The 26823-nt window shown below is 46.1% G+C and overlaps 1 protein-coding gene across 1 annotated transcript in view; it reads right to left on the bottom strand.

The window, feature by feature from the left end:
• pappa2 (pappalysin 2) overlaps positions 1-26823 on the bottom strand; it is a 514150-nt gene that overhangs the window by 113085 nt on the left and 374242 nt on the right. The window contains exons 19-20 of the mRNA XM_085977999.1: positions 9324-9456; positions 214-323 (exon numbers count right to left, since the gene is read on the bottom strand). Of these exons, the coding sequence (XP_085834125.1) occupies positions 214-323; positions 9324-9456 (243 nt within the window). The remainder of the gene's footprint in view (positions 1-213; positions 324-9323; positions 9457-26823) is intronic.

Raw genomic sequence — 26823 nt, 5'->3', positions numbered from 1 at the left:
CCACGAATGACTTGCCGCCAGTGCCTGGTCTGGCCTATGTGTGAGTCCAGTCCCACACCAGCGTGGCTGACTCTGAAGTGGCCCAGCAAGTCACTCAGTTGCATCAAACCATGGTTCGAGAAGAAGGTCCACCATCATCTTCTCAGGACAACAAATGCTGGCTAAGACAGCAAAGCCCACCATCCTGGTAATTAATTCTTAAAAAATCCTCACCTGCACTTTGGGTGGTTCCATCCAGTGTTCCATAGTGTCGGCAGTTACATTATTGGGCAAGACCACTGCATCACTGGGGGGTATCACACAAGATGGAATACACACAGAACCTGCAATGGTAGAACACATCCACAAATTGTGATCATGTTGTATGGTAGACACCAAAATACACCACAATAAGAATTGTGCCCTACGTTACTACCATACTCTTTATCCCCTTCGTTTCTATAAATACAATATCACTGTAGCTATCAGCATTATTACAAGAGATACTATGTGGGCGGGGTACACTGCTCCATGTTTTGATAAGTATCGTTGGAAGAGAAAGATAAAACATCCAAGACTACTCCACATATTTCTGTAAACATGACAATTGTGGATGGTCCTTAACTCACTTATCTTCCATTTACCACAGGGCAAAAGCAAACAAGATCAGAACCTGGGAGAGGGGAGGGAGCAGGAAGGATATGCCTTGGCTCATTTCTAGGTCCTGGATATTTTTGGGGACATGTCGCGAATGTAATCAGGAGTTAGTGTAAGAAAAATAGTAAAATAGCAGAAAGAAAAAATATCAAAAGATGGCCTGGTTTCAACACAGTAAGACAGAGACAGTTTTGTGACGATAACCACTGTATTTAAGATTAGAATCAACAAGGGGACTGTATGGACTACAGCAGTCCCGGTCTGATGAGCTATTAGTTTATATAATAGTTGACTCCATATAAAGACAGGCCTGATCAATACATGGAATTCCAACAGTCTAAAATATTTACCATTCACTTGCATTGCACCAACATGAAATATTATCCAGCTGGTAATGGGGGCGTGCCTTCTACTGCATAGCCCCAAAGTGTTAAATATAATAAAATTAGATATTTGGCATCAAATAAATATCTTAACCATTTTGTGTAGAGAATATTACAAAATATATACAGCACAGAAACAGGCTATTTGGCCCAACCGGTCCATGCTCCACACGAGCCTCCTCCTACCTCATGTACTTATCTAGCTTCCCCTTAAATGCATCTACGCTATTTGCCTCAACCAGTCCCTGTGGTACAAAAGCAAAATACTGCGGATGCTGGAAATCTGAAATAAAAACAGAAAATGCTGGAAACACTCAGCAGGTCAGGCAGCATCCGTCAGGAGAGAGAAACAGAGTTAACATTTCAGGTCGATGTTTCATCAGAACTGGAAAAAGTTGGAGATGGAACAGGTTTTTCCTGTGGTAGCAAGTTCCACATTCTAACCACTCGCTGGATAAAGAAGTTGCTCCTGAATTCCTTACTGGATTTATTAGTGACTATCTGATATTTATGGCCCCTGGTTTTAGACTCCCCCCACAAGTGGAAACATCTTCTCTATGTCTACCTTATCAAACCCCATCATCATTTTAAAGACCTCTATCAGTTAAAACCTCTGCCTTCTCTTTTCTAGAGAAAAAAGTCCCAGCCTATTCAACCTCTGACAATATCAGTGAAAGAAAATGAAGCATTATTCTTGTTCTACACATGTCTGTTCCCAAGCTGTCTACTTCTAACAAGAATTTCAGAGCAACAGGAGGTAACAGAAAGATGCCCTAGGTGTTTGAATACCTCCTTTTATTTGAAGATTATGGAGCGAGTTAGCATGCTTTCCCTGTAATGCACGGCACATTAAAAATAACCACATTGGCAGATCTCACACAGCATAATTCAGAACAAGTCTCATCAATAACTTGTGTAAAACGTGTCCTTGTGCAGCAGTTTTGTTTTTGTTTTTGTTCCGAGCGATTTGCTGAATTAATGTTTACTTGGGCCGTGGTACAAGGATTTGCAAATTAGCTATTCTTATCTGTAGTTTCTAGAAATTTTGATCCAAGTAGAATATTTCTTGGCAAACCGGCTAATTGTCTATCAGGATGTGACTACACATTCAACCAATGTTTTCTTCCAGTGCACTTATTTATATAAAAGTTGGCTGCTGGTATTTCATGGTGAGTGGACACCAAGTCACAGCTCACAGTTCTGTGTGCTTGACAGAGAATATTTATTTCTCAATTCTCTGTTTACAACTCATTCCTCTGCTCCAATTCTGGCTTCTTCCACATCCCTAATTTTCCTCGCTCTACCATTGGCGGCCGTATCTTCAGCTGCCTAGGCCATGAGCTCTGGAGTTCCCTCCCTAAACCTCTCCGCCTCTCTCCCCTTCTTTAAGTTGCGCCTTAAATCCTATCTCTTTGATCAAGCTTTTGGTCACCTGTCCTGATGTCTCCGTATGTGGCTCGGAGTCACATTTTGTTTGATAATGTTCCTGTTAAGCGCCTTAGGCCGTTTTACTACGTTAAAGGCGCTATATAAATACAAGTTGTTGTTGAAAACAATGAGTCATGCTTAGGATACAGTTCCACAACTAAGTGTGTCTACACAGTCAGTCAGATGGGCATCACATCAGCTGAATTCTATCTTTAGGCTATGTCCATTAACACACTATCCAGAAGCAGTCGCTGGATAGCCATCAAGAGCAGGAATCTTGACTGATTCTTCCCTTCACTAGCCTAGCAAGGCTGCAGGTTAATTGTTGGGCCTCTACCCCTGCTACAGTTAAGCAAACCCAGCACAGCCTTGAGATCAAACCTGCGACCTTCTGGCCTGTATAACTTAGCTGCAAATGGGTCAGTGCCATTACCCACTGGGCAGCAGAGGGGTTTCAAGTGGCTCAAACCTAAGATTAATTCAAGTGGAAAAGCCAGCGGCGCAAAGGCACAACAGGCACAAAACAAAAAAAGATTCAACGCCAGCTTAACAACACCCAGGAATGCATTTCATTTCTCCTCAAATTCCATCGTTATAGAATGATTACTAAAGTTCAAGCCCTGCAGATGCCCTTGGTCTCTTGCTCCACATTAATGCACTACCTGAAAAACAAGTTCAATAGTAACTTTCACAAAGGACCTCAGTTATGTAGAGAGGTGAGAGAAACTGGGATTATTCTCCTCAGAGCAAAGCAGGTTAAGGAGAGATTTATTTGAGGTGTTCAAAATTATGAAAGGTTTTGATAGAGTAGAGAGAGTAGAGAAAGAGAAACTGTTTCCACTGGCAGGAGGGTCAGTAACCAGAAAACAGATTTAAGGCAACTGGCAAAAGAATCAGAGGGGGAGATGAAGAGAATTATTTTAACGCAGCGACTTGTTAAGATCTGGAATGTGCTGCCTGAAAGGGTGGTGGAAGCAGATTCAATAATAACTTTTAAAAGGGAATTGGATAAATACTTGAAAAGGAGAAATTTTCAGGATTATGGGAAAGGAGCAGGGGGGAGTGGGACTAATTGGATCACTCTTTCAAAGAACCAGCACAGGCACGATGGGCGGAATGGCCTCCCTCTGGGCTGCATGATTAACGGGAACAAAATGCACAACGATGAAGGGGTCGATTTTCATTGACCCGTGGAGTAGGGATTGGAGGCGTGCGGGGGTTAAAGTCCTGAATTCGGGGGTCCCGACACCATCCCACCCCCAACCCGCCTCCATGTAAGTTTCAAAGGAGGCGGGTACCCGCCCTGCACTGGGACCCGCCTACTCGAGGCGGGAAGGGGATTAGTGCCCATTAACTGCCTGTTAACAGGTAGTTAACAGGCAGTTTTTAGCCTAATCCCTATTTTAAAGCTTGAAGTGTGGGATTCCCGATGGCTCCAAACCACGCCAAGTTAGAGGATTCGGGCTGTCGGGTTGAAGGACTTGGAGGGGTCGAGATGTCGGTGTTCAGGTGAGTGATGGGTGCATGAGTGCAAAGGTAAGTGTGTTTGGTGTGTCTAAAGTGTGTAAAGAAGTGTAAATTACCTGTACTTACCTTTTCAACCTTCCTTCCTTTAGGTTCGGGGAGTCCATCATCTAACCAGCACAGAAAGCAGAATGGCTGCGATCTGTCAAAAGTGACAGCCTGCAGCTTTCTGTGCCAGTGAGATTTCTAACTGAGTCTGTGTAGAAGGACTCAGGTTAGAAGTAAGACTGTCAGTGTTTGACAGCTTCAAATAGCTGTGAAACGCTGATATTTCATCTGTCAAAACGTCTTGACAGGTGAAATTTCAGTCTGTGACGTCACCTGTTGCCGGGTGGCCCTTAATTGGCCTGCTGAGCCTGCTGAGCGGGTTCAACAAGGTCAATCAAGTTAAAATCGCATGGACTGGCCGCATCTCGATGGAGGCGGGACTACAACCCCGAAAGTTGTAGTCCCGCCTCCTTCCCGACTTCTGAATGAAAATCACCCCCGAAGTCTCTTTTCCCTCACCTTGGCACTTCTGCTCATTTTCATCTTAAATAAGAACATGACTTCTTGGTGTACCAGCACTACAGACCACCTACCCACTCTCTCAGCCAGGAAACCGTACACAAGAAAAATACATCCTACAAGGAGGGCGAGAGAGGGTTTTAAATAAAAAATACTTCAGAATGATAAAGATCAACAAAAGTCCTTTAAAAACATCTGCTACTTACCGCACTATATAAAATAGGAATCTGGACATTTAGAGGACCATGGATATAATCTTACTCAAAGTCTGTTTTAAATAAACAGTTTGAGATAGTATATGGCTTTAATTTTCTCTGCGGTTTAATACAGTTGTTAGCCTGTTTAAAATATGAGGGTTAAAAGCTAAATTTTACTTGAATGCATTAAACAGTGAGGCACCAGAATGTTATGGTACTCGTTACAAACCGCACAGTTGGTAACGACCTGCTGCATGAGTACTGCACAGGAGTTTACAGTTTGTGCACACAGTGCGCAGGTTATCAGATATAATACCCACCCTGTGAGGATTGGGCTGCTTGCCAAGGTACACCCGAATCAGGATCAGGATTGATAAAACAAGATGCCCCAGAACTAAATCCATGTGGAAAAGTCACGTCTGCACTGTAGGAGAAATTAAAAATGAAGCCTGATAGAAACAGCAGACACATGGCAGATGAAATTTAACGCAGAGAAGTGTGAAGTGACACATTCTGGAAGAAAGATTGTGAAGAGGCAATATAAACTAAATGATACAATTTTAAAAGGGGTGCAGAAACAGAGAGACCTGGGGGTGTACATGCACAACTCTTTGAAGGTGGCAGGAAAAGTTGAGAAGGCTGTTAAAAAAGCATAAGAGCTCCTTGGCTTTATAACCAGAGGCACAGAATACAATGAGCAAGGAAGTTCTGCTAAACCTTTATAAAACACTGGTTAGGCCTCAGCTGGAGTATTGTGTTCAATTCTGGGCATCACATTTTAGGAGTGATATCAAGGTCTTAGAGAGGGTGCAGAGGAGATTTACTAGAATGGTTCCAGGGATGAGGGACTTCAGTTTTGTGAGGAGACTAGAGAAGCTAGAATTGTTCTCCTTCGGGCAGAGGAAGTTAAGAGGAGCTTTGATAGAGGTGTTCAAAATCATGAAGGGTTTTGATAAGAGTAAATAGGGAGAAAATGTTTCTACTGGCAGTAACTAGAGGACACAGATTTAAGGTAATTGGCAAAAGACCCAGAGGAGAGATGAGGAGCCATTTTTTTTCCCACAGTGAGTTGTGATCTGGAATGCGCTGCCTGAAAGGGCTTATTGGAAGCAGATTCAGTAATAACTTTCAAAAGGGAATTGGATAAACACTTGAAGGGAAAAATCGCAAGGCTATGAGCAAAGAGCGGGGAAGTGGGACTAATTGGATCGCTCTTTCAGAGAACCAGCACAGGCACGATGGGCCGAATGGCCTCCTTCTGTGCTGCATGATTCTTCTATGATAAGCCAAAGAGCACATAATGAAAGTAAATGAAGTAAACAAATGGTCAAATGCATAAGTAATGGTTGATAAACCAAATGGCTATTTGCTTGGACTCTAGAAATTTAAATTGGACTACAAAATGGGAAGTTTCAAATTTGGGAGCAAATTATTATACATTTTGATAAGGCAAAATATTTTAGCAAGTTAGGTGCATTCTCAGGTTTCTGACAACCAAATTTAGAAGAAGTTATGCATATTCAATATTCTTCTGGAAGGTACAGGTTCTTACCCTTTGGTATTGCTTCAGTTCAGGAAGTATATCACAAAAACATTCATATGATCTATGAGCACATGAGGTGGTGACACATAGATGGATGACATAATAGTGTGGGGTTCATCCAAAGAGGAACATGATGACAAGACTTAGGAATGTACTTCAAGTTACTTTAAGAATCAACCTGAAACTTAATAAAGATGAATGTGTATTTGAAGACACAAAGCCGATCTCTGTTGGTGATATCATCCATAAAATCTCAGGGGCTGTGCATATGCCACGTCCACAGTGCAAGAAAGACATGCAGAGGCTCCATGGTATGGTCAAGTACTTGGATAACTCATACCAAATATTTTGGAAAAAGCTTCACTTCTTGCAAAACTATTCCTATGTAATTGGTTCTAACAAGAACCAATACTTCTGAGCAGTCCCAGTCCCTCTCCAAAATGTTTTGCATCCGCTCAGCGATATCCCTTATCTTGGCATCTGAGAGGCAATATACCACTTGGGACTCCCAGCTGCAACTAAAGAAATGCCTGTCTAATCCCCTTGACTAGGGAATTCTCTATTACTACTATGATGTTTCTGCGCTGAACTTGATCTCCTTTGGCAACCGTTATTTCCACAGTGTCATGGCATTGCTTCTGGTTGCCCACCTGTAAGTTCTTGTCATTGTTCCAGATATTCAGAATTGAATACCATGTTTGTCAATTTAGCACTCTCAATTGAGCCCTGCACTGCTTTCTGACTCCTCCTTCCATCACAATGGATGGTCACACCACTTGCCTACCTGACCACCTCGCTTTGCCTGTGAGATGACCATCTCCTGGAATGTGCGCTTCTGTAACCCTTCAGCCTCCCCCATCCAATAGAATGCCCCCGGTTGCTCTTCAAGCTAAGTTAATTTCACACATGGTCATCCCGGACATGAAGCAGCATGTGGGACTTCCCATGTCACACATATACCGCACAACATGAACTTTAGTTGACCCTCATATTAAATTAAACTGTTGTGTTTTAAAGGTTTAATTCATTCAAATATAAAAATTTAGGCCGCAAATTTCCTCAGAGCTGTTCCTGCTCCAGTGAGGTTACAGCGGCGGAGTGCAAACAGCTCCGAGGAAATTCCTGGTCTTAGCGATTTAACCCCTCAAATTTACTTTTCCGCCAAATGCACATCATGGCCGAGTTGACTCCTTGCTAAGGTACATCCTTGCGAGATGCCTTCCAACATCTCATTAAAGCAGCTGTGTTTCTTGTGCAAACTCGAGACAGAGCCTGTCAGAAGGCTATTTGACTGTAAAGGGCATCATCATCATCATCATCATCAAGTCCATTCTTGTCCTCACCTGACTTTCACACAGTGGCACATACAACAAGGGCTTCTGCTTAGTGACCAACAGCAGCAACCCCAGCTGATTGGCCTGTCCAGATGCCCAATGCAGAGCACCCTACTGCTATCCCGGCTAAAGTCAACTAACACTGAATCAAACCCAGGACCTCCCTGCTCCATATGATTCCGCTACTTATTGACTTAATCAGCTGAGCCATCAGAGGACTGTGAACTGCAGAAATTCTATTTTCCAACCATAGACAGTGGAAACCATTAATAGAGCTGAGATTGGCAGACCTACGAGGTCAATTTGGTTTTCACAGAGGGTAATTTTGACTTTGAGCGATAGTGTAAAGAGGCCGACATCGATTCAGCCGCTAATTATACATCTCCCCCCGATTTTCATTTCCATTGCCCTGCAAAAAACATAGCAGGTATTTCTGGTTTTCTATCTCACTGGGACAGCAGCATATTAAAGCGAGTTCCTCCCGTTGTTTGCCAGTTACCTTCTCTCCTTTAGGTTCTTGGTCTCTGGCTGGGGATCTGGTCATCAAGCAGCACATTGTACTGCTCGGTGCCTGGTCTTTGGGAGCTGGCCTGCACATTTCTTTCTCAAGAGAGAACCTCCATGCCAACAATCGAGAAAAGAGCAGTTCTATGGACAGGTCTCAGGTGGGACCCTGCCTCTTACCAATGCTCTGTGGTACAGCCTGAGATATCACGGTGACATCCCAAAAACTAACAGTTCAATAACAGATTTATCTAAGTAGCACCATGATCAGTAGCACAACATCACAGAGAGGGCAACCATAACATGTGGCAAGAAACAAAAGAACTAACCCACTCGTTCCAGGTTGGCACAACCTACCGGCTACCGAGTACGCTAGCAATGGGCAGACTTTGGCCAAAATTACTGCCGCAAACCTCCCCTCTTCTACAGACATGGGTGCGATGAGGTTTTGGCACTGATGAAAATAGCATTTGCACTGTTGTGCCAAAGCAGGTGTTACGTTCTCTCTGCCTGAACACCAACTTACGAAATCAGGTTGATCTTTTCATTTCTCTCACTTTATCCTTTTGTGAGCAAGACTGCAAAAAAAGGTCAAGCTGGGTATCAACCGAGTCACGGCTTCCTTCTCTTTGCTCCTACATTTTCCTGCTTTGGTGATGTCCAGGACTGTGGGCATGAGCCTTTGGTGAGATTCTCAATGAAAAAAGAGGGACTAGCTAATCAGTGCCTGTTAGTGCTCCATAATGGCAAAATGTTGTAGTGTGAAATAGGACTGAAAGGGCCCATGTTCCTTCCTCGCACAATACTACTGACACTCACGATTCACTCGTGAGATTTTTAAATGCGCGTGCTTCAGCCTTTCTTTCTACATGCTTGAACCGTGAGACCAACATCAATGACTATCCCATCTGCCGTGGCTATAGTTGTTATGGCCACTTCCCAACGGAAACACTAACACAGTGTGTGATGAAGGGTACTCTTTTCTAAGGCATAACATAATGTCAGCACTTACCTCCAAGAATATGAGCAGGATTTTCAATTGGATTAACCTTACATTTACACTGCTAGTGGCTAAGGGCCTGATTGTAACACACACCCTGGAAATGTGCTGCGTAACATTTGCCTTCCAAATGTGACATTTAGAAGGTGGTTTAAAGTTTTAGTGAATGCTTTATGATTAAATAGCTTTGCACATAACATCTGTGAGCCTCAGAGGGCCCAATTAAATGAAAGAATTATAGAAACTTTGTGTGTTTTTTTTTAGTACCTATTGCATGACCATCAGCACACAGATACTCCACCAAGTTCAGTTCTGGAGGAGGCAGGCAATCTCCATGCACCTGCTCACACTGTGTAAAGTCTTCTGTCCAAGTGCCATCTTTAGTACAGTGGATGGGGTCCTAAGGAAATGCAAATATAACAGAGTTAATGTCAATAATAATGGCAGCTATCAAAATATTAAGGGCTAGATTTGCATTGAGGAGTCGGGTAGGAGGCGGGACTACAACTTTCAGGGTTGTAGTCCCGCCTTTATCAAGTTCTAGCCAACCCATGCGATATTGACTTGATTGACCTTGTTGAGCCTGCCCAGCGGGCTCAGCAGGCCAATTAGGGGCCACCCGGCAACAGGTGACGTCATAGATTGATATTTCATCTGTCAAGACCTTTTGACAGATGAAATATCAGTGTTCCACAGCTGTTTGAAGCTGTCAAACACTGACAATCTGTATTCTAAGTTAATTCCTTCCTCTCAGGATGATTTAGAGATCTCCCTGGAACAGAAAGCTGAATGCTGCAATTTTTGACAGCTCGCAGCCATTCTGCTTTCTGTGCCGGTGAGATGAGGGACTCCTGAGACCTGAAGGAAGGAAGGCTGTAAAGGTAAGTAAAGGTATGTAAAACTTATTTAAACACTTTGCACACACCAAACACACTTACCTTTGCACTCATGCACCCATCACTCACCTGAACACTGGACATCTCGACCCCTCCAAGCCCTTCATCCCAATGGTCCGCCTCCTCTAACTTGGCGTGGTTTGGAGCCGTCGAGAATCCCACACTTCAACATTAAAAATAGGGATTAGGCTAAAAACTGCCTGTTAACAGGCAGTAAATTGGCACCAATCCCCTTCCTGCCTCGGGGAGGCGGGTCCCAGTGCGGGGCGGGTACCCACCTACTTTGAAACTGGCATGGAGGCGGGTTGGGGGGGGATGGGTTCAGGACCCCCAATTTCAGGATTTTAACCCCCCACACGCCTCCAATCCCGCCTCCACGGCCCAATGAAAATCCTGCCCTAAGTGTCAAATGCTGCTTCCCCAGCCCTCTCTATCGCACATATCAAAGTGCTCTGATATTACTTGGCATGAGTCTTGAGGTTGCACGACACACATGGCAACAAAGTAAGCTAACACAAAGGCTCTCTCCACGAGGTAAGCTTACACACAGGCTCTCTCCATGATAAAGACACTAGTGAGAAAGGATCTTAGTCCAGAAAATCAGGATGTAGAATCAGTATGGGTGGAGCGAAGAAATAGCAAAGGGCAGAAAATAGTGTTGGGAGTAGTTTATAGGCCCCCTAACAGTAGTTACAGTGTTGGACAGAGTATAAATCAGCAAATTAGAGGAGCGTGTAACAAGGATAATGCAATAATCGCAGACTTTAATTGTCATACAGACTTGGAAACCAAATTGCCTTAAATAGTTTGGAGGACGAGTTCATGGAATGAATTCAAGAAAGTTTTCTAGAACAATATCTCGAGGAATCAACTAAGGAACAGGCTATTTTAGATCTAGCATTGTGTAATGAGACAGGGTTCATTAGTAATCTTATAGTAAAGGATTCTCTGGGGGAAAGTGATCATAATATGATAGAATTTCATATTGAGTTTGAGAGTGATGTGGTTAAGTCCGAAATTATAGTCTTAAATTTAAACAAAAAGCAAATGAGGGGCGAGTTGGCTAAGGTAGATTGGGATATTAGATTAAAAGATATGACAGTAGATAAGCAATGGCAAACATTTAAAGAAATAATTCATAATTCTCAATGAATATACATTCCCTTGAGAGCTAAAAACTCCACTGGAAAGGTGGTCCAACTGTGGCTAACTGTATTAGATTAAAAGAGGATGCTTACAATGTTGCCAAAAAGAATAGTAAGCCTTAAGATTGGGAGGGTTTTAGAGATCAGCAAAGGATGACCAAAACATTGATAAAGAAAGAGAAAATAGAATGAGAATAAACTAGCAAGAAATATAAAAACAGATTGTAAGAGCTTCTACATGTAAGTAAAAAGGAAGAGATTAGTGAAAGTAAATGCGGGTCCCTTAAGAGGCAGAGGCAAGAGAAATTATAGTGGGGAATAAGGAAATAGCAGAGGTGTTAAACAAATATTTTATGTCTGTCTTCACAGTAGAAGACACAAAGAACATACCTGAAATAGTGGGGAACCAAGGGTCTAATGAGAGTAAGGAATTTAAAGTAATTAATATTAGTAAAGAAAACATACTGGAGAAGTTAATGTACCTTTTTGCTATGTAAACTTTGGCAATATGGTTCTCTGTAAACTTTCATGCCAATAAAGCATTTGAATTGGAATTGGAATTGGACTAAAAGCCAACAAATCACCAGGACCTGATGGCCTACACCCTTAAAAGAGGTGGCTGCAGAGATAGTGAATGTATTGGTTTTGATCTTCCAGAATTCTGTAGATTCTATAACCGTCCCTGTGGATTGGAAGGTAGAAAATATAACCCCGCTGTTCAAGAAAGGAGTGTGAGAGAAAACAGGGAGTTACAGGCCAGTTAGCCTGACATCAATAGTAGGGAAAATGCTAGAATCTATTATTAGGGACATGGTAACAGGGCACTTAAAAAATCATAATATGATTAGGCAGAATCAACAGGGTTTTATGAAAGGGAAATCGTGTTTGACAAATCCATTAGCATTTTTTGAGGGTGTAACTAGCAGGGTAGATAAGGGGGAACCAGTGGTTTGGATTTTCAGAAGGCATTCTAAAGGTGCCACACAAGAGGTTATTACACAAGTTTAGGTTCATTGGAGTGGGGTAATATATTTGCATGGATTGAGGATTGGTTAACAGGTAGGAAACAGAGAGTAGGAATAAACGGGTAATTTTCGGGTTGGCAGGCTGTAACTAGCAGAGTGCCACAAGGATCAGTGTTGGGGTCTCAGCTATTCATAATCTATATCAATGACTTAGATGAAGGGACCAGGTGTAATGTATCCAAGTTTGCTGATGATACAAAATTAGGTGGTAAAGTAAGCTGTGAGGGGGACGCAAAGAGGCTGCAGGGCTATAGACCATTTCAGAAAGTGGGCAAGAAGGTGGCAGATGGAGTATAATGTGGGGAAATGTGAAATCATCTACTTTGGTAGGAAAAATAGAAAAGCAGATTTTTTTTAAAAGTGAGAGACCAGTAAATGTTGGTGTTCAGAGGGATTTGGGGATCCTTATACACAAATCACAGAAAGTTAACATGCAGGTACAGCAAGCAATTAGGAAGGCAAATGGTATGTTGGCCTTTATTGCAAGAGGGTTGGAGTATAAGAATAAAGAAGTCTTGCTGCAATTATATAGGGCTTTGGCGAGACCACACCTGGGGTACTGTGTATAGTTTTGGTCTCTTTACTTAAGGAAGGATATATTTGCCTTGGAGGGGGTGCAACGAAGGTTCACTAGATTGATTCCTGGGATGAGAGGGTTGTCCTCTGAGGAGGGATTGAGTAGATTGGGCCTATACTCTCTGGAGTTTAGAAGAATGAGAGGTGATCTCATTGAAACATATAAAATTCTTAGAGGGCTTGACAGGATAGATGCTGAGAGGCTGCTTCCCCCGGGTAGAGAGTCTAGAACTAGGGGTCATAGTCTCAGAATAAGGGGTCAGCCATTTAGGACTGAGATGAGGAGAAATTTCTTCACTCAGAGGGTAGTGAATCTTTGGAATTCTCTATCCCAAAGGGCTGTGGATGCTGAATCATTGAGTATATTCAAGGCTGAGTTCAATAGATTTTTGGACACTCAGGGAATCAAGGGATATGGGGATTGGGCAGGAAAGTGGAGTTGAGGTCGAAGATCAGCCATGATCTTATTGAATGGTGCAGCAGGCTTGAGGGGCCTTATAGCCTGCTCCTGCTCTTAATTCTTATGTTGTTATGAGGTAAGCCAACACACAGGCTCTCTCCATGCTTCCCCCCAGTCAGATCTAGGGAGACCATTGGGCCAGCGCACTTCTATAAGAGGAAGTGGAAGAAGAAATCAGAGGATTTCACATTCCAATACTCCAGACGGCCTGCATCATATGGCTGTGTCACTAGTGAATGACCAAGAAACTGGCCGTATGGACCAACGGAACCATTAGCCAGCTGTGCTCTCAGTCAGGGAATGGTTTGCGGCATAAAAGAAAGCGGTGGCATAGAAAATAACTCAGGAAATATCAGGGCCCATGGAAACTCACCCTTTGAAACATTCACTCTACCATCATGGCATCCAATTGTATTTTGAATCACCCCAATGATTTTGGTCAATGATCCTCAACATTTATTACTCTTTCCATTAAGATATTTAAGTCATGGAAACTAGAAAAAAATATTCATTTGTGGATTCTAACCAATTGTGGTCACGTTCAAACTGGAACAGAAGTTAATCATATATTGGGTGAAGTAATTGTGATTCACAAAGAAAAACAGAGGGCCAAGTAGCAGACATGCTGGGATTTTATTCTGATGGTAGGACGTCATGTATAAGCTTCAATGTTGATCAACCAGACTGACTGGAGCAAAGTTTTGGCGTTATAATAAAATGCACGCTATGCCTTGAACGGGATCCAGTCAGACTCAACTTCAAATACAAGGCAGACTTTTTGATGAGTGGAGCAAGTTTGGTGAATTTTATGTTCTCATTAAAGTGAATGTCAGTGTTGTGCAATGGAATATTTTCCTACTTTAAGTACACCCCAGGTTAGAATCAAACTTTGCAGATACGCTATAGGATGTCTAAAGCTTTTCTGCACTGTTCGGACCTGGTACGGCACTACCTAAATACAGAATAAAATGCCCCCTTCACTGCTCAACCAATCATTCCAAGGTCAAATACAATGCATGTTAGATAAAGAGTAGGATTCCCTCTTCACTGCCCAAATAAGGTATCGAAGGTCAGTTATGGAATGGGTTAGATCCAGAATATAGCTCTCTCTGCACATTTCCAAGACATGCCTTCCCCCAATCTCAGGACAGTACTCCAGCTGCTCTGGTGTGATATTTCCATTTCGTATTCACTGAAACTACATTACACAGACTTTTGTGCTATGCGTTCACAAGCCGTAAGAATTGGGTTGAGACTCCCCGCAAACTCACTTCATTTTGAACCCTTCCAGTCATTATCGAGTAACTGAGCTGGATCTGAGCTCACGGCACAACCACAAGACCATGAACCACTGGTAAAAAAAAACTTTGCTGGCCTGAGCATAACATGATCAAAAATGACTATCTGCCTCATGAGTGGGATAAGTCTGAACTGTCTGTTTATAAAAACTCACTTATCAATACCCTTCATACCAGACAGGTAATTTGAAAGGAGTGCTCAGAACATTTACTTTAACCAGTTTGTTAATATATCATTTTGCAAAGTCATAAATACACATGAATAAGTTCACGTCCTTCAGTTGAACTTGCACTGCACAGATTGTTCTGTGTTTGCGCCAGTCTTTTCTGTGCATGCTTTGAGTCATCAATGTCCAGCATATCTCCACAAGGAGGCATCTTCATCTGACTCCACTGCATCCCTTATTGAGACTATAACAATCCTGCAGGAGGACAGTGACTAGAGACAGGAGGTTGTGCAATACGTGGGTGAGGGAGAGGGAGAACCAGCTGCTCAACGCACGGCATGCATGGATCAGATGGCACACTTCCACCACTGCCACCAGTTCCTCTATGGGACCTTCTCGAAGGACACATCATTCAACCTGAAGTCTACAATAAACTAGGAGTAAGACACAGCACAGCACTGGTATGGCAGACCCTGCTGGAGAATGGTAGGCACTTGCCTCATCAGGTAGCACACTGATACGGTCAGCTTGCGTAATATTGCGGACTTCGGTTGGGCATCACTGATGTAGCAGTTTGGCCCTCTGGTAATCCACTCACTACACGGGTACAGTAATAATGCACCTCGTGTCAGCAGTAGCTATGTTATTGGAATTTTTTTTAATTCGCTTATGGGATCTGGGTGTCGCTGGTAAGGCCAGCATTTATTGCCCATCCCTAGTTGCCCTTGAGAAGGTGGTGGTGAGCCACCGCCTTGAACTACTGCAGTCCGTGTGGTGAAGGTACTCCCACAGTGCTGTTAGGTAGGGAGTTCCAGGATTTTGACCCAGCGACGATGAAGGATCGGCGATATACTTCTAAGTCTGGATGGTGTGTGACTTGGAGGGGAACTTGGAGGTGGTGGTGTTCCCATGCGCCTGCTGCCCTTGTCCTTCTAGGTGGAAGAGGTCACGGGTTTGGGAGGTGCTGCCGAAGAAGCCTTGGTGAGTTGCTGCAGTACATCTTGTAGATGGTACACACTGCAGCCACGGTACGCCGGTGGTGGAGGGAGTGAATGTTTAAGGTAGTGGATGGGGTGCCAATCAAGTGGGCTGCTTTGTCCTGGATGGTGTCAAACTTCTTGAGTGTTGTTGGAGCTGCACTCATCCAGGCAAATGGAGAGTATTCCATCACACTCCTTACTTGTGCCTTGTAGATGGTGGAAAGGCTTTGGGGAGTCAAGGGGTGAGACACTCGCTGCAGAATACCTAGCCTCTGACTTGCTCTTGTTGCCACTGTATTTATGTGGCTGGTCCAGTTAAGTTTCTGGTTAATGTTGACCCCCAGGATGTTGATAGTGGGGGATTCAGCGATGGTAATGCCATTGAATGTCAAGGGGAGGTGGTTAGACTCTCGCTTGTTGGAGATGGTCATTGCCTGGCACTGCTGTGGCGCGAATGTTACCTGCCACTTATCAGCCCAAGCCTGAACATCGTCCAGGTCTTGTTGCATGCGGGCATGGACTGCTTCATTGGCCCAGTAATTCCTCTCTGAACGCGTGAGTACGGTCGGGGTACTCACGCGTCTGGCCGGAGGAAATGCCGGCGTTCAGCATGCACAGCGCATGCGGAGAAAACCGGCATTTCCAGTCCTCTGAACGAAGGGGTTCAGAGGCACAGCGTGTGCGACTGCACAGGCAGCGCTTGCGCAGTGAACTTCGTCGATTTCATTCATGGATTCAGTGAGGGTAAGTCCTTACAAGTTACACTTGAAAAAACATGTGTAAAGTTGCTCCAAGGCTGCGGAGGAAGATATATTTTATCGTGGAGCTTCTGAAAGGCAATATTTTTGTTTGGGAAAGGGAGGAAAGTTATTTTAAGAAATGCTGAGGTGAGTTTTAAAGTTTAAATTTTTTTTTTTAAAACGGGTTTTCAGTACGGTAGGTAGAAGGAGCAATTGTGGCTGTGTGAATTGAATGTGAAAATGAGTGTTCTAAAATGAGTAATGTAACATTTCCAACACTTTTAAGAAAGAAACTTTTCATCAGTAATAAGTAATTATGTATGTATGTCCGCATATATTCCTTTACGTATATGTATGTATGTTTTATATTCCTTTACTTATGTGTATGAATGTATAATTTTAATTATGATTTTCCAATAAGTTACTTTCTCTGAAAGTCATAATCAAATACATACATTCATACACATAAGTAGAGTATATACATACACGCAAAGGAATATATACAGACATACATACATAATTACTTTAAAGAATATATTACTGATGAAAAGTTTCTTTCTTAAAAATGTTGGAGTCATTTTTACATTTAATAAACACAGCAAATTCAATTCACATAGCCACAATTGATCCTTCTACCTACAGTACTGAAAACCCGTTTTAAAAAACAAAAATAAACTTTAAAACTTACCTCAGCATTTCTTAAAATAACTTTCCTCCCTTTCCCAAACAAAAATATTGCCTTTCAGAAGCTCCACAATAAGAAATATCTTCCTCCGCAGCCTCTGGAGCAACTGTACTCATGCTTTTTGCATGTGTAAGCTGTAAGGACTTGACCTCACTGAAAGCATGAATGAAAGCGGCGAATTTTACTGCGCACACGCTGCCTGTACAGTCGCACGCGTTCTGCCTCTGAACCCCTTCGTTCAGAGGACAGGAAATGCCGGTTTTCCCCGCATGCGCTGTGCATGCTGAAAACCGGCATTTCCGCCGGCCAGACGCGTAAGTACCCCGACCGTACTCGCGCGTTTGGAAGGGAATTACTGGGCCAACATTTTACATGTCAATAAAATGAAAAATTTAACAATTGCACGATTTGCCCCCTCGCATCTGCGACTGAGGGTCCAAGGAGGTGCATTGCGCAAGAGGTCATCGTCGTACGTATCCTCACACTGTTCCCTTTCGGGAACTGTATGAAGTGGTGGAAGGATTTCTGGCCACGTTAACACTCCTTCCGTGACCATAACCATCTTCATACCAGCCATTAGGGTGGTTATTCCTACGGCGTGAGGGTTTTACGGGCTCCCACAACCCATCTGAGGGGGGGGCCACCCACAACCGCGGACGCAAGTATCCCGCTGGATGTCCACCCAGAATTTATAGTTGGAGCTCCGACTCCACTTGCCAGGACTGTCTGGAGCGGGGTTCGAAACCCTACTCCTTCTGGCCCAGCGGCGGGGATGCTTACCGCTACGCAAAAGGCCCACTCCGCGCAAAAGGTGACACCCATACGTTTCCTGCGCCTTTTCCCTCCCCGTGACTGGAGCCCTATGCTGCCACTTGAAAGACCAAGCTATCATCTGTCCTTTTTGCGGCGCCTTTGACTTCTCATTACCAATGATGAGCAGGCGCTGCGCCTCCACCTCGTTGAGGAGATTGCTGAGGTCATCATCAGTTCAATTGTGAGTTCTTTTAATGCCGTGAATTGTGCTCATTCCAGCCATTTCACGTTGCTAATCGGATTGGGCCTTTGGCGTAGCGGTAGGATCCCCGCCGCTGGGCCAGACGGGGTAGGGTTTCGAACCCCGCTCCACACAGTCCCGGCAAGTGGAGTCGGAGCTCCGGCTCTAAATTCTGGGTTGACATCCAGCGGGATATTTGCGTCCGTGGGTGTGGGTGGCCCCCCCTCCTTGTATAGCTTGTGGGAGCCCATAAAACCCTCCCGCCATAGGACTAACCACCCTAATGGCTGGTTCAAAGATGGTTACGGTCACGGAATGAGCGTTAATCACGGCCATAAATCCTTCCACCACTTCATACAGTTCCCCAAAGGGAACAGTGTGAAGACACGTATGACGACGACATTGCTAAATAAATAAATGGAATTTAAAAAATTCTTTTAGGGTTTTTAAAAGTCTTTAAATTGCTTTAATTCTGTTTAAAACTACTTCAGATTCTTCAAATAATGTAAACGTTTTTAAAATTTTATAAAAGTTCACAAAACATTCATAAAATAGCAGATAACTTACTTTCCCTGCAGCTGTGTAACTACAAAGTCCTCTGCAGCTGCTTGGAGAGATTGGGGGCGTGTCCTACTACAATGAGACCTTAAGGGGCGTGTCTCACTTGCACAGCGCGCTCCAGGCTTCGCGCTGGTTGCACTCCTGGGCGGCGTGACGTCAAGCGCTGCCCGGGATTCTTCTGTTTCAAAATGGAATTCCAGGCGTCCCTGGAGGTGAACGGCAGGCGCGTCGGGTAAGTGCATATCGGGGGCTTGCACGCGCGGCAAGCCACCGACCCGAATTACTGCCCCATTATCTTTATAATACTAGTGGATCTTTCGTGGTGTTGCTTAGGGGCAGTCTCGGGCCGGCAGCACAGTTATAATGTTTAGCTGCAAGCCTGGCCCATGCCTTTAAGGTCACTTATCTAAAAAGGCAAATCAGGTAACTGTAACTACTTACACACTGCTGAGGTAAACCAGACAGCAGTTTGGATTCTGCTGTTTGTAGATGTCAAGCAGCTCATCAATGACTGGTTTTCTTTATCATCTTTTAAAGAGTGTTTTAAATCTGCATCAATACATGAGGTCTGCTATATGATGGACACATACTAGACATCTAAAGTAAATATACCTCAAGACAATTTTAAATAATAAGCCCATAAAACTTTACTTGTACTCTGACTGTTCCCTTTGGTATTCTTCCATGCTTTATACTCGTGTCCCATTTGGCAAGGATGGCTGGTATAGAGATGAAAGTTTCACACTGGTACAGGAGGTGGAGGCAATGTCCTGAGGCTGGAGCTGAGGCCTACTTTTGGAGCAGAGTAGAGAGAGCTTTATTCTCCAGCAGGCTTTGCAATACCTAACCCGGAAGTGCTTGCTGCTGACACCAGGATGCCGGAGATAGGACACAATGCGACATTTCCCCGCACCATTGCCCCTCACTTTGATGACCCACAACAACCTGCCAAAAGATAAAATAACCAGAACCCCCCCACAGCTACAGTAAGCACGGCACAGAATGGCGCTCTTGACAGTGTAAATCTATGCTAGCAATCAATTGTGAAGCTATGTTTAATAAAAATACATAGGCCTAGAAATTCAGTATCACCACGTTTGGGGCGGCGGCCAGCGCAACTTAGCGCCACCTTCGCCGAAATTGAGTTGCATCACCCCAAGAGGTTGCTGCTGCGCTAAAGCAGGCGGTGCACGACTATCATAAGGTACTAAGCCGGTGAGCTGAGGCACTACCACCGAGGGCGGGCGCAGTGCAGGTGCGGCGAGTTATTGATTGAAGGCAGACACGCTGGCGCCGGTCAGCTCTTAAAGGGGGAGGGTCGATTTGGATTGCACCCACGCCCTGCACACTGCAGCCCTGAATCTAGGCCTAAACAGAGCTGCTTCAAGAATGCTACACCCACGACTATGGAGAAGGCCAGGGAGCAAGCGCAGCGCTTCAGCGAGGGTGCCCTGAAGCTTCTGGTTGGCGCAGTGGAGTGCAGGCGACCTATCCTCTTCCCTGACAGTGGTAGGAGGCCGCTGCCCAGCGAGTACAGAAAAGCCTGGAGGGAGGTGGCAAACAGAGTGACCTCCAACAGCTTGGTCCCCAGGACACCCACGCAGTGCAGAAAAAAGTTCAACGACCTCAGTCGGGTTGTCAGGGCGAGTACCCTTTCCTGTATCCTCTTCATCCCTGCATAGGCACCTCACTTTACGGCCAAAGGGTCCTGAAAGCCCCAATGCCCAGCCCTCATCCAACAGCTATGGGACGCTCGTGAAAATCACATGCACATTCACCACTTTACATACTGTCAGGGCTATTCGACCATGGGAGACAGTGCAGGCAAGATCAGGGCTTGACACTGTCAGGGCTATTCCACCATGGGAGACAGTGCAGGCAAGATCAGGGCTTGACACTGTCAGGGCTATTCCACCATGGGAGACAGTGCAGGCAAGATCAGGGCTTGGCACTGTCAGGGCTATTCCACCATGGGAGACAGTGCAGGCAAGATCAGGGCTTGACACTGTCAGGGCTATTCCACCATGGGAGACAGTGCAGGCAAGATCAGGGCTTGACACTGTACTCAGAGGCCGTCCTTTCCCTTGCAGGGCAAGCTGACCCACAATCGGAGGCAGCAGCAATGGACCGGGGGAGGCCGTCCTGACCTTAAAGACCTGAGCGACCTGGAGCAGCGAGTGGAGCGGATAATGGGAGGCCGGCTGATTGGCCCCATCGCCACTGGAGATGCTGACCCCGTTCTGGACAGCAATGGTAAGGTCATCACCTTTTTGACCTCTCTCTTTCCACTTGTGCCTCACACCAGCATCCTTTGCCACTCTCGAACCAATGCAGTGCATTGCAGCACTCATGCCTCCCTTGCTGCCGCCCTGTCCTCACTCTAAAGCAACTCCTGTGCCTCCCTGCTTTCAGATGATGAATCGCCAGGTGAGGAGGCGGGCCCTCAAGCTGGCACTGCGACTGATTCAGAATTCGAGGAGGAGGAAGAGGAAGTCGGCCCATCAGTGCCACCCTCAGCCGAGGCAGCACATGGCCATGATGGGGACACATCTTCCCTAGAGGGGAGAAGGGGGGAAGGGTCTGGTGACGGTGAAGCTCCGGGCCCAGCGGGCTGCAGCAACACGGGAGGGGTGGGGAAGCTCGGCGGCCTTCTCCCCGGAGGGTGAGTGTGGCCTCCAGTCCTGCTACGGTGAGCGCCGAGGAGGTGCGGCTCCTTGGTGAAATGGGCACCCAGGCTGAGCGCAGGCACACTGAGCTCATGGCTGCAGTGGCAAGGATCCCTGACTCCATAGAGTCACTGGCAAGGAGTGTTCAGGAATTCGGGGCAGCACAGGCCAGGAGTCTGCAGGACTTCGGGGCAGCACAGGCCAGGAGTCTGCAGGACTTCGGGGCAGCACAGGCGGCTTCCAGCCAAGTGCTTAGTCGTGCCATGCAATCACTGGCTGGTCTGATGCAGACACAGATCAGGGCCACATGGGCACTAACTGCTGCCACCCTCGCTGGATTGGCCAAGAATTGCCGGGGCCCTCGCCGCGGCGCAGCATCTCAGCAGTCTGTGCTTCAGCAGATTGCTGCGCATGCTTCAGTGCTGGCCCGTGCGAGTGCCAGTGTATCGGCCGACCAGGGAGTGCCTGTGCTCTGTCAGGTGGCAGCATTCCTGCTGCCAACACTGTTACTCCTCCACTGCAGCTGCCACCACCTGTAGGACAGACTGCTGCCGCCCAAGCAGAGTTGGAGCAGTCAGCAGCCGGGCCCTCCAGGCCCAGAGCTGGTCCAAACCGTCCCCCAAGGGCATCTGCCAACTCACCATCTGACCCTCAGCAGCCTTCCCCCAGCCTTGCTGCAGCCACTGGGGTCCCATTGAGGAGGAGCTGCAGGGTGGGAAAGGGCAAATTGCGCAAGCGAGACGGATCACCCTCACAGGCGAAAAAGTAGAAGGTGTGGCAAAATGTTTTTATTTATATGAAGGCCGAGAATGTTGTGTTTGTTTTTTATATGAAGGCCGAGAATGTTGTGTTTGTTTTTTATATGAAGGATCATGGTCATTTTTGTTTAACTGGTTTTTTCATTTTCTCCAGGTTGTGAGAGCCAGTTATGTGTCTGACTGTTTTTTGGGGGGTTTCTCTGTATTTGTTTGTCATGCGGGAAGGGCACAGAGTTTGTAAAATAAAAAATTGTCTTTATTCAGATTGTCCATGTTTGCACTTTGAACTATTTGTTGCCTTGACCGGCTGAGGGTTTGCCGAGCGGCTCCATTCATGTTCTTTCAGTGTCACAACCATTCCCTGAGAGGGGGCCTAGAACCGACTTGCAATAATCCGCCGATGGACGGCCCTTGCACTTTGTGCCTCCCTCCCATCTTGGTGCTCCTCCTCCTCCTCTGGTGGTCCTCCAATGTCTGCTGGCAGTGGCTGAGTCCTGAGGATAGCCAGGTTGTGCAGCATGCAGCACACTATAACGAAATGGGAGACTCGCTCAGGCGAGTACTGAAGGGCTCCCTGGAATGGTCCAGACAGCGGAACCATTGCTTGAGCACGCCGATTGTGTGCTCAATGATGTTCCTGGTCGCTTGATGGCTGTCATTGTATCGTTCTTCAGTAGGGGTGCTGGGTGTACGGAGCGGGGTCATCAGCCAGGTGCACAAAGGATAGCCCTTGTCCCCGACAAGCCAGCCTCCTGGGTGAGCAGGGGCTTCGAAAATGTCTGCCACAGAAGTCTGGCGCAGGATGAAGGCATCATGGCTGCCGCCTGGAAAGCGGGCATTGACAGCTAGTATGAGCTGCCTGTGGTCACACACCAACTGGACGTTGAGCGAATGGTATCCCTTCCGGTTGCGGTAATCCTCGGCATTCTGTAAAGGTGCCCGCAAAGCCACATGTGTGCAGTCAATGGCGCCCTGGACCATTGGGAAGCCTGCTATTCTTGCAAATCCCATTGCACGCTCTTGCTGCTTGTCCGGGGTCATGGGAAAGGAGATGTATCTGACATCTCCTTCTGAAGAGGGCATTCGTCACCTGGCGGATGCAGCAATGTACCGCGAACTGGGAGATATTGGCAATGTCCCCAGTAGCGGATTGGAAGGGGCCGGTGGCATAGAAGTTGAGAGCCACTGTCACCTTCACTGCCACCGACAGAGATGTCCTGCTCCTCAGCTGTGGCTGCAGATCTCTCTGAAGCAGGTGGCAGATCTCAGTGACCACCTCCCTTCTGAATCGCAGCCTCCGAACACACTGCTCCTCAGACATGTTGAGATATGAGAACTGCTGGCGGTAGACCCTGGGTGGGTAAGGCCTCCTGTGCCAACGCCTGTTGGCCCTTCTCCATCTGGCCATGACTGGCACTCTCTCTCGGCGTCTCTGAGCCCCTTGAATGCAATGCAGAAACACAACATTTCCACCCATTGCAGCCCCCATTATATGTGGCGACTCAAGGCTATGGCACTGAAAGTTAAATCCAAGTGCAAAGCTTTGGCCTGAAGCCAGAAGTACCTGTGCGAGCGCCGAGTCAAAGCAGAAAGCTCTCTCCCTTTGTCTCTCTCCAAATCTCTCTCTCTCTCACAGAAGGAGTGGAACAAAATGGCTGCCACAAAGAATGCAGGAAGAGTCCCCTTTAAATAGTGCCTCCCGCACCCCACAGCGACTGGGAACCGTTCCACTCAACCAGTCGCTCGGGGCGCCAGGCACACAGAAGGGGGGCGCCACTGAAGTTCCGGTTCGGGGCGCACCAAGGGCGTTGCACCATCAAATGACGTCAGGATCTGCGCGCGCAGCTGAGCGGGCGCTGCGGTTTTGCGCCGCCGCTAAATCTTGACTGAAGTTCGCGAGAGGCGCAGATCACGCCGCGCCCGGGCGCTAGCCGCTTAGCGCCCCACTTCTCCTCCTCCTAAGGCGCTAGCGGCTGGTGCTAACAACTGAATTTCTAGGCCATAGTCTGCATGTGTCTTGTTAACCTTTCAAAAGTTGTATAAACACGTGACAGACACAAGTGAATCCAGTTTAATGATGAACTTTAACAAGGAGACGCTTAAGTTCAGCTTCTGATAGGAATGACTTCCGAGACTTCTCAGGATTAAGGCACGAAGAACATGAATCCATTCAATTGCCATGGACTGCTTGCTCAAACGGCTCGTTCTGTGGACTGATGGGTATTACTTTGCTATGCCTGGGATGCGGTATCCAATTGGCAATCACTGCACGTGCATTTTGGCCCAAAAAGAAATCCAATAAAGTTTTAATTTTACAAACATATGAAAGTATCGTGCCCTAGGTATAATGAGTACACTGTGTTCCTTTGTAATTGCCACCCAAGAGTGTATTTTTAACACCAAAAAAAAGTCAAAACCACACACAGTCCTCATGAACCTACTGAACCTAGATGTTCAATTTTACCATGAAAGTGTGTTTTGAGTGGTCGGCATGAGGTACAGCCACCAACCCCATCATATCAACAATGTAAATAATAAATTTAACAGTCTAGAGCTCGCTGCATACAGAAAGACAGAATGCCTTACTGGGTACTCAATAGCAAGTGGTCAAATAGAAGGCTGTTAAGTGGGCTTTAGAGCAACAATGACAACAACAAACCTTACATTTATACAGTGCCTTTAACGTAGTAAAAACATCCCAAGGCGCTTCACAGGACTAAATTTGACACCAAGCCACATAAAGAGATATTGGACAGGAAAGAGCTAGGTTTTAAGGAGTGTTTTAAAGGAGGAGAGACAGAGAGGTGGAGAGGTTTAATGAGGGAATTCCAGAGCTTAGGGCGGAGGCAGCCGAAGGCACGGCCGCCAATGGTGGAGCGATGGAAATCAGGGATGTACAAGATGCCAGAATTGGAGGAGCACAGAGATCTCGGAGGGGTGTAGGGCTGGAGGAGGTTACAGAGATAGGGAGGGGCAAGGCCATGGAGGGATTTGAAAACAAGAATGAAAAATGTAAAATTGAGGCATTGCCGGACTGGGAGCCAATGTAGGTCAGCGAGCACAGGGGTGATGGCTGAACAGGACTTGGTGCAAGTGAGGTATGGAGTAGGGGCGTCCAAGATACAGTGGCTGAAGGAACGGCCACTGGTGTTGGGGTGGGGAATGAGAAATTGGCTGGTGCCGGGAGGACCAGACGATGCACAAAAGGATATAGGGCTTGAGAAGATCACGAGGGTGGGGGGAGGTGAGATAAGGAGGGATTTGAGGACGAGAATTTTCCAGTTGATTCTCTGGGATATAGGAAGCTGGTGCAGCTTGATGAGGGCAGGGCTAAGAGGGCCTCAGACCTTAATGTGAGCGGGAACATGGGTCATAGCATTCTGGGTGAGTTATAGTTTGTAGAGGGTGCAAATGGGGAAACAGTCAAGGAAAGTGTGACGAACTCCAGCCACTATCCTTGTCCATAGGGGAGGCAAGACCTCCAAGGATGTCCATGATCCAACTACTGTCAGGGGCAGCAAATAAAGCACTCCTCTTTCCTTTCAACCTTCCTACAGCACGTTTGGCGATGGCAGCACACACCATTCCTAAAACGAGAGGCACCTTTACGTGGGAGCTCTCAGCTTGAGTGCTGCTCTCCAGTGACCTACGGGCAATACAGAAAGGCCGAGAGCGATCGACAAAATCCCACGCAGCAGGACTTTAAAAATTGCCCTTCACTCTGGTTGCAGCTTGGCTTTGCTTCAGAAACGACACGTCAACTGAAAATCCGAAACGCCAGGAGACCTGGTGAAGCCCAAACCATTTTGCATGGACACACGGATAGTATAAAATGGCCTCTGGTACAATCACACACATACACATTCGTGCACCCTTGAAGTACTCTGGAATACATGCGAGAAGAAAGGTGAGAAAGGCCACCAGCCCCATCAATACTTACACTTTCCATTAGACAGTGCAACATCATCCACCACCCTCCCCAATCATCCACCACCCTCCCCAATCATCCACCACCCTCCCCAATCATCCACCACCCTCCCCAATCATCCACCACCCTCCCCAATCATCCACCACCCTCCCCAATCATCCACCACCCTCCCCAATCACTAGTAATGCTAACTCCTGGTGGAGGCGATAAAATCCTGTGGCTAATTTTAGGCAAAAGCAGGAAATTCCTCCCTAGCTCCCGAAGACAATCAAGCAAGTTCCAGGAAAGCTATGATGCATCACTCGACATACTTAAACAAATCCTCTCCCCCTGCCCACCTATTTCTTTAGGAGCACAGGACTATGCAGGACCAGAAACGACCATTGCCTTCCACTGAGCCAGTCCCAAAGGTTGCAGACTATGTACCTCCATTATCCTGCAATGTGCCAAAAATGTCTCCAGCACCCACTTAAAATTCAGCATTTTCTGCCTCTCTGCATAGGTTATTCTGTAGTTTTCAGCCTCTGCATGAGGTTATATCTTTACTGTATTTTACTGTGTCCAATTCAAACAACAGTCAGCCTCCACATCCAAGATTCATACTGTGCTTTAATGGAGTCTAACCTTGTTGCTATGTTCGGGAATGGGGTGTGACCCCACAACATTCTGACTCAGAGGCAAAACTGTTACCAGTGGGCCAGGCTGAAACCATGGAATTGTTAATGTTGCATGCTCAAGCAGTGTTCTAAGTCACACTCGTATCGGCCATTAATTTTCAGTTCTGCCGGCATCTTGGCCAGCATCGATTCTGCAACTAACATCACTAAAACAGGTCATTGTCTTGTTGCTGCTTGTGGGAACTTGTGCGTAGATTGGTTGCCGTGTTTC

This window comes from Somniosus microcephalus, chromosome 3, assembly GCF_052327205.1.
Source record: "Somniosus microcephalus isolate GS21.2 chromosome 3, FLI_Smic_1.0, whole genome shotgun sequence".
Taxonomy (NCBI): Eukaryota; Metazoa; Chordata; class Chondrichthyes; order Squaliformes; family Somniosidae; genus Somniosus; species Somniosus microcephalus.
Note: the sequence above shows the minus strand (reverse complement) of the source record. Positions and strands in the feature narration are given on the sequence as shown.